The 15,496-nt window shown below is 41.0% G+C and overlaps 2 protein-coding genes across 2 annotated transcripts in view; one reads left to right on the forward strand and one right to left on the reverse strand.

The window, feature by feature from the left end:
• Window positions 1-788, reverse strand: part of LOC139364480 (zinc finger protein 180-like) — a 34,074-nt gene extending 33,286 nt beyond the window's left edge. The window contains exon 1 of the mRNA XM_071101268.1: window positions 210-788. Coding sequence (XP_070957369.1) covers window positions 210-534 — 325 coding nt within the window. The 5' untranslated portion in view covers window positions 535-788. The remainder of the gene's footprint in view (window positions 1-209) is intronic.
• Window positions 789-1,392: 604 nt separating this feature from the next.
• On the forward strand, window positions 1,393-7,242 carry LOC139364471 (zinc finger protein 180-like). Its single transcript, XM_071101256.1, has 2 exons — window positions 1,393-2,035; window positions 4,939-7,242. Exons 1-2 carry the CDS (start codon window positions 1,633-1,635, stop codon window positions 5,907-5,909), a joined length of 1,374 nt encoding a protein of 457 aa, XP_070957357.1. The 5' UTR covers window positions 1,393-1,632; the 3' UTR covers window positions 5,910-7,242.
• Window positions 7,243-15,496: the final 8,254 nt, after the last annotated feature.

Here is a 15,496-nt window from a genome sequence, read left to right on the forward strand (position 1 = left end):
CCCCCCAGTCTGCGGTCAGCAGATAGACCCTTCTCAAATATATATGTTAATAAGTCACTTTTTGGAAACGGAACGGAGAAAACAAGGGGTTCTCTACGTTGTCTGATTCTAGACATATCAGTCATCATCCTGGGGCCCTCCGTTGAAGAGGTACTGACGAGCCAACTCTGAATATCCAAAGTTAAAAACAAATTTAAGGCGGTACTTACTGGTGTTAATCAGATCTATCTCCTCCTCTTCATCTTTCAATGTGACAGTAATCTCTCCTTCCTCTTTCACTCCAAAAACAGCATCCTCTTCCTTCACAGTAACATCCTCCTCCTCTTTCACTCTGAACGCGTCTTCCTCTTCTTTGACTGTAACGTCGTTCTCTTTTTTATTCACAGTAACAGCCTCACCCACCACTTCTTTTTTTACTGTGACATCCTCCTCTTCCTTCTCCTCTTTCACGACAATGTTCAGCCCCAGAGCTTCTTTCTCCGTCCAGCAGACCTCCTCTTCTTTAACAGGAGGGGAGAAGTTTAGGGAGCTCATGTTCGGGGATGTTAGCTAGCAAGCTATCATTAGCAACTAGGCTAGTGCTAACTTAACCAGCCAGCTACTATAGCTGACTAATACAACATAACGTAATATTACATTAAATAGGTTAACAAGTAGATACGACAGAAGTGTGTCTAAAATACAGTACCTAATATACACCAAAAGCGTCTAAATAGCTTGAATCTTTCGGCTATGTTGTCTAGCAAGCTACCGAGGTGGTTGACGAGCTGTTTATGAAGAACCGTCGACAAGATTATACGTCACGATGGCAGCATCGCCTGAAAGACGCACATCACCGTCTGCTGACTGGAGGGGAAACGCAGTTGAGGATCATATTTTATTTTCAGACTAAGATTATTTTCAATTAATTTAATTAAATCATACTATTATATTGACACATACAAATACAGGAAAGTGTTGATTGATTAGTGCGAATAAAAAATGTTTACTACAGCACATGTAAGGCAGTTTCATTAAGTCATACTAAATCTAAATAAGTAGCTAGCTACTGTAGGTATATACTGCTTCTACATGGTGTAACAATACATCACGTAGATGTATATAATGAACAGACTAGGTCTCTACTGCTCCTACATGGTGTAACAATACATCATGTAGATGTATATAATGAACAGACTAGCTCTGTCCTGCTCCTACATGGTGTAACAATACATCATGTGGGACTTTAAGGCAATGCTGTTGTTACACTGGTGAGTAAAAACTCATGCTTCCTACACTTTAACTTGTCTGAAAATAAAATATACGTTTTACTCAACTGCGTTACCCACTCCAGTCAGCAGATGGCGGTCTGGGAATTTAAGGCAATGCTGTTAGTGTGACGTATAATCTAGTGGACGGAACGCTTCTTTCAACTGCAGCAACAGTTAGTCAGCCACCTCCGTAGCTTGCTAGACAAAATATACGAACCAATAAAGCGCGTTAGACGCTTTATTGATTATAAGCCACTGTGTTTAAAACCCACTTCTGTCGTCTAGTTAGTTATCCGATTTAATTTCATATTTACGGTGTTGTAGTTATTATTCAGCTAGCGGGCTGGTTAAGTTAGCATTAGCCTAGCTAACATCCCCGACCATGAGCTCACTAAGCTACTCTCCTCCTGAAGATGATGAGGTCTGCTTGACGGATAAAGAGGGTCTGTGGCTAAACGTTATCGTGAAAGAGGAAGAGGAGGATGTCACAATACAAAAACAAGTAGAGGGTGAGGGTGTTACAGTGAAAGAAGAAGAGAAAGACGTTTCAGTGAAAGAAGAGGAAGATGCGTTCAGAGTGAAAGAGGAGGAGGATGTTACTGTAAAAGAAGAGGAGAAAGAGGAGGATGCAGTTTTTGGAGTGAAAGAGGAGGAGGGGGAGATGACTGTCACATTGGAAGAAGAGGGGGATGAAGAGGAGGAAAATGAATATCTGGGCTCGGTATCCCAAAGGCATGTTAAGGCATCCAATAGTTCTAACGATGGACGTTTCCTGATTAACACCAGTAAGTACTGTCTTAAAAACAGAGGCATTAACTCTGCAGTTGTTGAACTGATGTGTGTGGTTAAAGGGGAACTATGCAATTGTGTTTATTTATAGTGTGTTTATTTATAGTCATTGATTCTTGAAGAATATAACGCATGCCTCATGAGCTTCGTTCAACTGTCGTACCACATCAGAACCCAAAATAAGCTTTTTTTTACTACAATGTTTAGAAACAATGTAAACCAACACTCTATAGCCTCAACATGGTTAAAACTATAATGCTGATATCATGGATGGTCAGTCCTTGCATCCGTAGGTCTGTCTGAATTTGAGACTAGTTACATTTCTCCAGACCCATCATCTTATTACCAAAACAGTGGTGGAATTACAGCTTTGTTATTGTTTGAACTGCAGATTGGTTGATTGATTGTGTGGCTTTTTTAAAGGGGCAACCTAGGATTTAAACAGCAACAAAATGGCTGCCCTGAGACTTGGTTTGGTAAACAGCTGAGGGATGGGGGCTGGAGAAATGTAACCACTCACATTCATAGAGAAAGCTATTGTAGCATCCGTAACCCAAAACCTAGAGCCCTCGTCAAGAAGTTCAGACGTAACAGTTATAAGGTGTTGGCTTGACAGGCCATCCATAAGGTCAAAATTATAGTTTTAAACAAGATTTCGAGGCTATACAGTGCTTGTTTACAAACAATGGCGTTATACGAGCTTATGTTTTGGTATACTACAATGAACTAATAGTATGTAGTATATAGTCATTAAGTATGTAGCTACAGTATACTACAATGAACTAATAGTATGTAGTATATACTCATTAAGTATGTAGTTACAGTATGCTAAAGTTAACTAATAGTATAGTATGTAGTATATGCTCATTGAGTATGTAGTATACAGTATGTTAGTATGGGTCACAGCTATTCGCCTTTTTTCAATTGATTTTTAATGCCATTACATTAAAGGCGAAACATACCTACATTCCATAACATTTATGAATTGTTTGAAACCTTTGTTTTAAACCCTTCTCAAAGTTGGTGCCTTGCCGGATTTGTATATAAAAAATATAAAAAATAAACACTACATGACTTTCTTTGTATTTATGGCAGTGTAGTTCCCTTAATGTTCAGTCAACTTTGGTACAACATGCTATGAGGAGTCGCGATATTCAACTTTGGTTGAAGGATCTAAAATCACACCTGAAAAGGCCAATGAAATCCGCTCCTGGCTAGAAGTCCCGCCTTCCACAGGTGATGAGCGTCAGGCTTCATTCCTTCAATTATTCTGCTTTTCACCACGGTGTGAACAGGAACAATTCATGCTACTAAAACAAACCATTGGAACACAATAATGTTTTTTGTTGCGCCAACTAAACTGACCCTTAGTGGTAGAGCGTGATCACCCCGTGGACTTTGTGTGTTTCTCATAATTTCCTAATCAAAATGTCCTGGCTATAGCAATGAGTAAGATGGCTACAAATGCGACCTAAACAATGAAAGTTAATCCGGGTTCGGGTTAGCGACCATGCCCAAATTAATAAATGTTCAAGTTATAAACATGTTCTCAAATGCCATTGAAATGGCAGCAGCGGTATGAGAGCAATACATCTTTCCTCAGTAGGAAATCCTGGTGGACCCACTGTGATGTCAGACTGATAATGCTCATTGGGCTGACATCACTGGTCCAAATGTCAGTCGTGAAGCTAATAGCAGTGACGCCCGTAGCTAATAGTGGTGACACCCATAGCTAACAGCAGTGACGCCCGTAGCTAATAGTGGTGACACCCATAGCTAACAGCAGTGACGCCCATAGCTAATAGCAGTGACGCCCGTAGCTAATAGTGATGACACCCATTGCTAATAGTGGTGACACCCATAGCTAATAGCAGTGACGCCCGTAGCTAATAGTGGTGACACCCATAGCTAATAGCAGTGACGCCCGTAGCTAATAGTGGTGACACCCATAGCTAACAGCAGTGACGCCCGTAGCTAATAGCGGTGACGCCTGCAGCTAACAGCAGTAGCTCATGGATGTGAGTTTCAACAAGACTGTAACTCCGGTAGGGAAACATTTGTCAAACCTACTTGGTAGTGTGTACCGGTGCTCGACCAGTCGGCGAAAGCCCACATCATCCTCGACAGAGAACGGTTGATTGCCAAGGGCAGTGAATTCCATTTTCTTGGCGTTAATGGATTTGATAAGATGGTTGATGCTGTCAGGGGGAGTTTTAGGTGAAGTTATGGGTCCTACAGTAGGTCAATGTTCATGTTATGTTAACAATAACACAATAACACGCGGGACATTCAAACGAGCCTTACAATTATAATCCAATAGTAGTGTTAAATTCACTCGTATTCAACCTGTAAATGGAGGTGATTTTTGCTGTCAGCCTATGAGAACTCTCCTGAGTTTCCCCCCACGGTGGTGAATTAGTGAATAAACACAGAGCATAATGTACGTTTCCTTGACTAGCACTCCTGATCTTGCGCTAATAGTGCGCTGTAATATTCAGAATACATTGTGAAAAACTAAAATCTTCGCTCACCATTTTTGCTCCATGCAGTTATACTACATCCATAACTAGCGGTTTCCTCATTAGTGGGGAGGAGTTTCTGCAATCAAATTGTGTGCGCATTGCTCTCGTGATGCAATTTATTTATTTATTTTAACACAGAAAGGGGCCTATATTTGGAGACCAAAAGTTGTCTGGCACACTGCTTGAGATTTCAACAACTTCAATAATTTATTTATAGTTACCACTAATGTGAAAACCAGACAGAATATGACTTGTTGCTAACTTGATTGTCTTAATTGTCAAATAATTTAAGACGTCAGTTGTTGTACAGCTTCATGGGTATGCTCCGGGCATCACCTTTTACCTCAAATTAACAGTGGACTTTGTCGTTCACACAGGAGAGAGACTTGACTATCGTGGATCCTCTGGGGAGCCTCAACAACATCATGATGCTGACGAGGCAGAGAAGAGTCTCTCCAGATCAGAACACCTCAAGAAACACCTGCAGAGATCCACAGGGAAGAAATCTCACTGCTGCTCTGACTGTGGGAAGAGATTCAACTCTTCAGTAAAACTTAAAGTACATCAAAGAATTCACACTGGAGTGAAACCATATAGCTGTAGTCAATGTGGGAAGAGTTTTTCTACATCTCGCTATCTAACTATACACCAGAGAACACACACAGGAGAGAAACCTTTTGGCTGTGATCACTGTGGGAAGAGTTTTATTCGGCAACAAACCCTGAAATCACACCAGAGAATACACACTGGAGAGAAACCTTACAGCTGTAATCAATGTGGGAAGAGTTTTTCTACATCTAGCTATGTAACTATACACCAGAGAACACACACAGGAGAGAAACCATATAGCTGTAATCAATGTGGGAAGAGTTTTACTTGGCCAGACAGCCTGATAGTACACCAGAGAACACACACAGAAGATAATCATTGTAGCTGTGATCAATGTGGGAAGAGTTTTACTACATCTAGCCAGCTGACTTTGCACCAGAGGACACACACAGGAGAGAAATCTTGTAGCTGTGATCAATGTGGGAAGAGTTTTACTCGGCCATACAACCTGATAGTACACCAGAGAACACACACAGGAGAGAAACCTTGTAGCTGTGCTCAATGTGGGAAGAGTTTTACTACATCTAGCCAGCTGACTTTGCACCAGAGAACACACACAGGAGAAAAACCTTTTAGGTGTGATCAATGTGGGAAGAGTTTTACTAGATCTAGCTATCTAACTATACATCAGAGAACACACACAGGAGAGAATCCTTGCTGTAATCAATGTGGGAAGAGATACTCTGATAAAAGATCTCTGACTAAACATCAGAAAATACATGAAGGAGTTGTTTCATGATATCAATGAAATGTCACAATGTAGAATGTTTTAACATTGTAGTAGCAGTATTCTAATGATGTCAGAATATAGAATGTTTTAACATTGTAGTAATAGTATTCTAATGATGTCACATTGTAGAATGTTTTAACATTGTAGTAGCAGTATTCTAATGATGTCACAATATAGAATGTTTTAACGTTGTGGGAGCAGTATTTTAATGAATGTCAGAATGTAGAAGCCTAAATGTTTGCCCCTTGTTCAATTGATATTAGTTACTAAGGATAATGCAGGAGTTTCTTCTTGAAATAAGACATGTCCGTGTGAGGACAACTTGGTTGCTGATTGTATCAAGGGTGGGCAGTCAAAAAGATTAGTGTTTTGCGTTTAGCCAGTGCGTTACCATGGCTACCACAATTTATTTTGACTGCATGTTTTTCCGTATTGGAGATGAGTTTTGTTTGGGCTCGTTCCAAGGGGACAAGTGTTCTAGAAGCGAGTGAGTTTTAGGATTCTATAGTAAGAAAAATGATTTTAAAAATAATACTAATACTATTGTATATTATTATTATTATTTAGAAATGTGTTTTTTCTTGTTTTTAATCTTTGACAGCCAGTAGACACCATGTTTATATTGTAGAAGGTGAAGCATTGTAGTAGATTATAATGTGAAATGGAAGTTGTTTTCTGTTGGTGGTGAGCAAACTTTTCCAAGAAAAATATAGGATATATTTGTTGTCTTTTGTTTTGAGGTTGGACTTTAGCACGTAGAGCTCGTTGGCACGTATAGCTCGTTAGCACGTAGGATGCACTCGTTAGTCAGTATGTGTTACACCTGTGCTGGCTTGTCCATCTTGTTAGTGGGAAGGTGTTTCACCTGAGCTGGTCCAGGTTCTATTTAAGAGCATCTGGCCCAGTGCTCCAGTTGTCTTGATAGATGTGAAGAGTCTCCACCTTTTTGGTTTGCTTCCTGTCTTTTAGTTTGGTGTGGGTTTTTCTTTTGTTTGCCTCTTCTTGGGCAGATTTAGTGCGTCTCATGGTGGATGTCTTTTAGGTCCCAGTTGTTGTTACTAGTCAACTTTCAGAACCCCTCCTAAAACCTCACCTGTTTATTTGTGGTTGTTGTCAGTGACTCTTTGTTAGTTCCACCTTCTATTTAAGTGACATTTGGTTTTCTTGATAGGGACTGTAGCATTGAGTAAAACATGCTTATATTTTGGGTTGGATATTGCATCCAATTCTTAATCGATGTCATTTCCTTAGAATGCTCATTAGTCTTTCAGTTATTATTCTGTTTTTTATACTGTTTGTTGTGGTAAATATTTCTGTTTAAAAAAATTAAAAATCCAGTGAAGCCATTGAGTTGCATCCATGTCTGAAATGTACTATATAAATCAAACTTGACATGAATATGTTGCAAAACTATCCCAGTGACTGAAGAATCAACAGACTCTTGCTGAACCAATGAACAAACAAAGCAACACATATCTTGGATGGCCTTATTATGAAAAACAGTATGAATTCAGTTTATCTTCCACTGTCAAAATAGTGAATGGTATGTAAGTTTCGTATCAGTTTTCAACCAACCAAGTGTATTTGTTGAAGATGAAACAGATCATTCCCACTTTTCAAGCCTGCTGAAGGCGTGGTGGAGTGGTAAACACCACCCCCGGCTCTACCAGGGGCTTGAGGTGGTCTCCCACAGCTCTGCTTATGTCATGTTCTGTGGCCTTCCCGTTATATTTCTTGTCTGCCCCTGCAACACATTTAGTCATATTATATAAAACACAAACTAATGTATATGGAGTATCTATGGCTTCAGTTACACCTGGCACCTAAATATGACTTCTATCATCTGATCACTCCAAGCTGCATTAGGTTCCTTTGACAGTCTGGATGCAGCCAGGCCACTGAATATAAATAAGCAATGTAAAGAGGTGGGGTGAATTAGTGGGGAAAAGTACATTCTACACAAATGACCTTCATAAGAACAAATATGTGTGCCTGAGGGGAAACTAACTTTCTTACTGAAAAAATGGGTGAGAAATTACACCAAAATCGGTAGACAATTTGCACTGCTGCTGATCTCCACAGCTTGATGTTGCCACCACCATGCTTCACCCGAAGTTACCAATTTTCTCCAGGCATAACACATGACGTTCAGGCCAAAGAGTTCAATCTTGGTTTAATCAGACCAGAGAATCTTGTTCCTCATGGTCTGAGAGTCCTTTAAGTGCCTTTTGGAAAACTCCAAGCGGGCTGTCACGTGCCTTTTACTGAGGACTAGCTTCCGTCTGGCCTCTCTACCATAAATGCCTGATTGGTGGAGTGCTGCAGAGATGATTGTCCTTCTGGAAGGTTCTCCCATCGCCACAGAGGAGCTCTGTCAGGGTGACCATCTAGTTTTTGGTCACCTCCCTGACCAAGGCCCTTCTCCCCCGATTGCTCAGTTTGGCCGGGCAGACAGCTCTAGCAAGAGTCTTGGTGGTTCCAAACTTCTTCCAATTAAGAATGAAGGAGGCCACTGTGTTCTTGAGGACCTTCCATGCTGCAGACATTTTTTGGTACCTTTCCCCAAATCTGTGCCTCGACACAATCCTGTCTCAGAGCTCTAAGGACAATTCCTTTGATCTCACGGCTTGTTTTTTGCTCTGAAAAAAACTGTGGGACCTTATATAGACAGGTGTGTGCCTTAAGAAATCATGTCCAATCAATTGAATTTACCACAGGTGGACTCCAATCAAGTTGTAGAAACATCTCAAGGATGATCAATGGAAACAGGATGCACCTGATCTCAATTTCGAGTCTCATAGCAAAGGGTCTGAACACTTAAGTAAATACATTGGCAAAAATGTCTAAAAACCTGTTTTGGGTTTGTCATTGTGGGGTACTGTGATGTCATTGGCAGGTATTGTATGTAGATTGATGAGGGTGAAAAATTATTCCATTTTAGAATAAGGCTGTAAAGTAACAAAATACTTTACAAATTCACTGTTTATCACTGTATACCACTGGCAGAGTTTTCTAACGCTGGAAATTTTGTACACAGTCACGTGGCATAGAAAAGTCTGGTCAAAACCACTGATGCAGGTGCCCCTCCACCATCTGGTGGGATGGATCATGTCTACAGAAAAACCTAGATTCAAATACTTAGATTTGTGTGAATTGGGTATATGTTGTGAAATTGGTAGATATCACTTGTTAGATATTACAGCACTGTCGGAGCAAGAAACACAAGCATTTCACTACACCCGCAATAACATCTGCTAAACACGTGTATGTGACCAATAAAATGGGATTAGATTTGAAATAAACGTCCTATTTATCAAAGGTGCTTTTGGCAGAGATCAAAATGACTCATGAAGGGTTTGAATTAGTTAAAAGTCCATTTTGATACAGAAACATTAAACCATGATTTAGATTTATTAAGAACAAGTTGATTGACAAAGTCATGAAAAATTGGAAGAATTGAATAAACCACATTTTGTCTATGATAAAAGATATGCCTCTGGGATCAAAATGATCCATGTCAGAAGTATGGTTCAATGCAAATATGTAGTGGGTGTAAAGTTTGATTCGTTTTTAATGAGTGAGAAAATAACACAATCAACACATGCTTCTCTTTGAACGACTTAATATAATATTAAACATTTATGAAATAAATGAAAAATAACCTTTTGGTTCCTCAACTGCCTCAATATGCGTCTTTTAGGTTCTGGCGATGCTGCCTGTGTGACGTCTAATCTAGTGGACGGGACGCTCCTTGAACAACAAAAGCTAGTCAGACACCTCGGTAGCTTTCTAGCAAACATAGCTACAACATTCACGCTATTTACACTGTTTTGGTGTATATTAGTCGCTGTGTATTAAACACACTTCTGTCGTATGTACTTGTTGGCCCATTTAATTATATATTTACGTTGTTTGTCAGCTAGCTGGTTTTCTAAGTTAGCTTAGAACTAGGCTAGTCGCTAATGCTAGCTAGCTAACACCCCAGAAATGAGTACACTAAGCTACTCTCCTCCTGTTAAAGTAGAGGAAGTCTCAGTGAAACAAGTAGAGGGTGAGGTTCTTACAGTGAAAGAAGAAGAGAAAGACGTTTCAGTGAAAGAAGAGGAGGATACAGTTTTGAGTGAAAAGGAGGAAGAAGGAGGAAACTGGATATCTGGGCCCGGTTTCCAAAAGGCATCTTAAGGCATCCAATGGTTCTAATGATGAACTGACCCTGATTGACACTTTAAGTACTGTCTTCAAAACAGAGTCACAAACTCTCCATGAACTACACCACACCTGCCCAGACCCACTAGAACACACCTCCATCTCCATTAACTACATCACACCTGCCCAGATCCCCTAGAACACAGCCCCATCTCCATGAACTACACCACACCTGCACAGACCCACTAAACACACCCCCATCTCCATGAACTACATCACACCTGCCCAGACCCACTAGAACACACCTCCATCTCCATTAACTACATCACACCTCCCACATCACCATTAACTACATCAAACCTGCCCAGACCCACTTGATCACACCCCCATCTCCATTAACTACATCACACCTGCCCAGACCCACTAGAACACACTTCCATCTCCATTAACTACATCACACCTGCCCAGACCCACTAGAACACACTTCCATCTCCATTAACTACATCACACCTGTCCAGACCCACTAGAACACCCCCCCATCATCTCCATTAACGACACCACACCTGCCCAGACCCACTAGAACACACCTCCATCTCCATTAACTACATCACACCTGCCCAGTCCCACTAGAACACATCTCCATTAACTACATCACACCTGCCCAGACCCACTAGAACACACCCCCATCTCCATTAACTACATCACACCTGCCCAGACCCAATAGAACAAACCTCCATCTCCATTAATTACATCACACCTTCCCAGACCCACTAGAACACACCTCCATCAACTACATCACACCTGCCCAGACCCACTAGAACCCATCTCCACTGACTACATCACACCTGCCCAGACCTCCTAAAACACACCTCCATCTCCATTAACTACATCACACCTGCCCAGACCCACTTGAACACCCCCTCATGTCCATTAACTACATCACACCTGCCCAGACCCACTAGAACACACCTCCATCTCCATTAACTACATCACACCTGCCCAAACCAACTAGAACACACTCCCATCTCCATTAAATACTTCACACTTGCCCAGACCCACTAGAACACACCTCCATCTCCATTAACTACATCACACCTGCCCAGACCCACTAGAAAACACTTCCATCTCCCTTAACTACATCACACCAGCCCATACCCACTAGAACACATCTCCATCTCCATTAACGACATCACACCTGCCCAGTCCCACTAGAACACCCCCCATCTCCATTAACTACATCACACCTGCCCAGACCCACTAGAACACACCTCCATCTCAATTAACTGCATCACACCTGCATAGACCCAGTAGAACACCCCCCATCTCCATTAACTACATCACACCTGCCCAGACCCACTAGAACACACCTCCATCTCCATTAACTACATCACACCTGCCCAAACCCACTAGAACACACTTCCATCTCCATTAACTACATCACACCTGCCCAGACCCACTAGAACACACCTCCATCTCAATTAACTGCATCACACCTGCACAGACCCAGTAGAACACCCATCTCCATTAACTACATCACACCTGCCCAGACCCACTAGAACACACCTCCATCTCCATTAACTACATCACACCTGCACAGACCCACTAGAACACACTTCCATCTCCATTAACTACATCACACCTGCCCAGACCCACTAGGACACATCTCCATCTCCATGAACTTCTCCAGCGCCTCTCATCAGCACCATTTTATTTCTCTCCGTCACTTTAAACTTTTAGATAATAAAGCATTTGACCTTTCTTTTTAATTAATACTTATTTTCCACCATAATTTGCAAATAAATTCTTTAAAAATCCTACAATGTGATTTTCTGGATTTTTTTTCTCATTTTGTCTGTCATAGTTGAAGTGTACCTATGGTGAAAATTCCAGGCCTCTCGTCTTTTTAAGTAGAAGAACTTGTACAATTGGTGGCTGACTAAATACTTTTTTGCCCCACTGTATATACAGTGCATTTGGAAAGTATTCAGACCCCTTCACTTTCTCCACATTTTGTTCTGTTATTCTAAAATGGATTAAATCAATACTTTCCCCTCTACACACAATACCCCATAATGACATCTCAATACCCCATAATGACATCACAATACCCCATCATGACATCACAATACCCCATAATGACATCTCAATACCTATGTGAGAATGCTGTTCATCGACTACAGCTCGGCATTCAACACCATAGTACCCTCCAAGCTCGTCATCAAGCTCGAGACCCTGGGTCTCGACCCCGCCCTGTGCAACTGGGTACTGGACTTCCTGACGGGCCGCCCCCAGGTGGTGAGGGTAGGCAACAACATCTCCTCCCCGCTGATCCTCAACACTGGGGCCCCACAAGGTTGCGTTCTGAGCCCTCTCCTGTACTCCCTGTTCACCCACGACTGCGTGGCCACGCACGCCTCCAACTCAATCATCAAGTTTGCGGACGACACAACAGTGGTAGGCTTGATTACCAACAACGATGAGACGGCCTACAGGGAGGAGGTGAGGGCCCTCGGAGTGTGGTGTCAGGAAAACAACCTCACACTCAACGTCAACAAAACTAAGGAGATGATTGTGGACTTCAGGAAACAGCAGAGGGAACACCCCCCTATCCACATCGATGGAACAGTAGTGGAGAGGGTAGCAAGTTTTAAGTTCCTCGGCATACACATCACAGACAAACTGAATTGGTCCACTCACACAGACAGCATCGTGAAGAAGGCGCAGCAGCGCCTCTTCAACCTCAGGAGGCTGAAGAAATTCGGCTTGTCACCAAAAGCACTCACAAACTTCTACAGATGCACAATCGAGAGCATCCTGGCGGGCTGTATCACCGCCTGGTACGGCAACTGCTCCGCCCTCAACCGTAAGGCTCTCCAGAGGGTAGTGAGGTCTGCACAACGCATCACCGGGGGCAAACTACCTGCCCTCCAGGACACCTACACCACCCGATGTCACAGGAAGGCCATAAAGATCATCAAGGACATCAACCACCCGAGCCACTGCCTGTTCACCCCGCTATCATCCAGAAGGCGAGGTCAGTACAGGTGCATCAAAGCTGGGACCGAGAGACTGAAAAACAGCTTCTACCTCAAGGCCATCAGACTGTTAAACAGCCACCACTAACACTGAGTGGCTGCTGCCAACACACTGACACTGACTCAACTCCAGCCACTTTAATAATGGGAATTGATGGGAAATGATGTAAATATATCACTAGCCACTTTAAACAATGCTACCTTATATAAATGTTACTTACCCTACATTATTCATCTCATACGCATACGTATATACTGTACTCTATATCATCGACGGTATCCTTATGTAATACATGTATCACTAGCCACTTTATACTATACTATGCCACTTTGTTTACATACTCATCTCATTTGTACATACTGTACCCGATACCATCTACTGTATCTTGCCTATGCTGCTCTGTACCATCACTCATTCATATATCCTTATGTACATATTCTTTATCCCCTTACACTGTGTACAAGACAGTAGTTTTGGAATTGTTAGTTAGATTACTTGTTGGTTATTACTGCATTGTCGGAACTAGAAGCACAAGCATTTCGCTACACTCGCATTAACATCTGCTAACCATGTGTATGTGACAAATAAAATTTGATTTGATTTGATTTGATTTGAATACCCCTTAATGACAAAGCAAAAACTGTTTTTGTAAATGTTTCAAATGTAACAAAAACAACAACTGAAGAATCACATTTACATACAGTACCAGTCAAAAATTTGGACACACCTACTCATTCAAGGGTTTTTCCTTTATTTGTACTATTTTCTACATTGTAGAATAATAGTGAAGATATCAAAACGATGAATTAACACATATGGATTCATGTAGTAACCAAAAAAAGGTTAAACAAATCAAAATATATTTTATATTTGAGACTCTTCAAAGCAGTCACCCTTTGCCTTGATGACAGCTTTGCACACTCTTGGCATTATCTCAACCAGCTTCATGAGGTAGTCACCTGGAATTCATTCAATTAACAGGTGTGCCTTGTTAAATGTTAATTTGTGGAATGTATTTCCTTTTTGATGCATTTGAGCCAATCAGTTGTGTTGTGACAAGGTATGGGTGGCTCTCATGAGGATTGCCACCGGAAAGGAAGACCCAGAGTTACCTCTGCTGCAGAAGATACGTTCATTAGAGTTAACTGTACATCAGATTGCTGCCCAAATAAATGCTTCACAGAGTTCAAGTAACAGACACATCTCAACATCAACTGTTCAGAAACTGCATGAATCAGGCCTTCGTGGTTGGTTGAATTGCTGCATGAAAAAACACTGTTTACAAAAGCTTTGTTATAGAACAAGAAGGCCGGCATAGTGTTTACAAAAAAATGTGCTTTTCTTTCAAAAACAAGGACATTTCTAAGTGACCCCAAACTTTTGAACGGTACTATACATCTACAGCTCCCCATCCAACCTGACAAAGCTTGAGAGGATCTGCAGAGAAAAATGATAGAAACTCCCCAAATACAGGTGTGCCAAGTTTGTAGTGTCATACCCAAGAAGACTCAAGGCTGTAATCGCTGCCAAAGGTGTTTCAACAAAGTACGTAGTAAATGGTCTGAATACTTATGTAAATATGATTTTTCTGTTTATTTTAATAAATTAGCAAACAAATCTAAATACGTGTTTTTGGTTTGTCATTATGGGGTATTGTGTGTAGATTGAGAATTATTATAATTGTTTTAATCCATTTTTAAAATAAGGCTGCCACGGTAATGTAAAAAAAAAAATGAAAAAGTGAAGGGGTTTTAATACTTTCCGAATGCACTGTATTGTTACACCATGTAGGAGCAGTATAGACCTAGTCTGTTCATTATATACATCTACATGATGTATTGTTACACCATGTAGGAGCAGTATAGACCTAGTCTGTTCATTATATACATCTACATGATGTATTGTTACACCATGTAGGAGCAGTATAGACCTAGTCTGTTCATTATATACATCTACATGATGTATTGTTACACCATGTAGGAGCAGTATAGACCTAGTCTGTTCATTATATACATCTACATGATGTATTGTTACACCATGTAGGAGCAGTATAGACCTAGTCTGTTCATTATATACATCTACATGATGTATTGTTACACCATGTAGGAGCAGTATAGACCTAGTCTGTTCATTATATACATCTACATGATGTATTGTTACACCATGTAGGAGCAGTATAGACCTAGTCTGTTCATTATATACATCTACCTGATGTATTGTTACACCATGTAGGAGCAGTATAGACCTAGTCTGTTCATTATATACATCTACATCATGTATTGTTAAACCAACAAAATAAAGGGAAGTTATATTATTTTATACATTTTACAATTTCTTTGTTGATGTGTCTTGCTGGAGGATCCACTTATGGCCAAGTTTCAGCCTCCTAGCAGAGAGGTAACCAGGTTTTGGGC

The sequence above is a fragment of the Oncorhynchus clarkii genome, chromosome 13 (assembly GCF_045791955.1).
Source record: "Oncorhynchus clarkii lewisi isolate Uvic-CL-2024 chromosome 13, UVic_Ocla_1.0, whole genome shotgun sequence".
Taxonomy (NCBI): domain Eukaryota; kingdom Metazoa; phylum Chordata; class Actinopteri; order Salmoniformes; family Salmonidae; genus Oncorhynchus; species Oncorhynchus clarkii.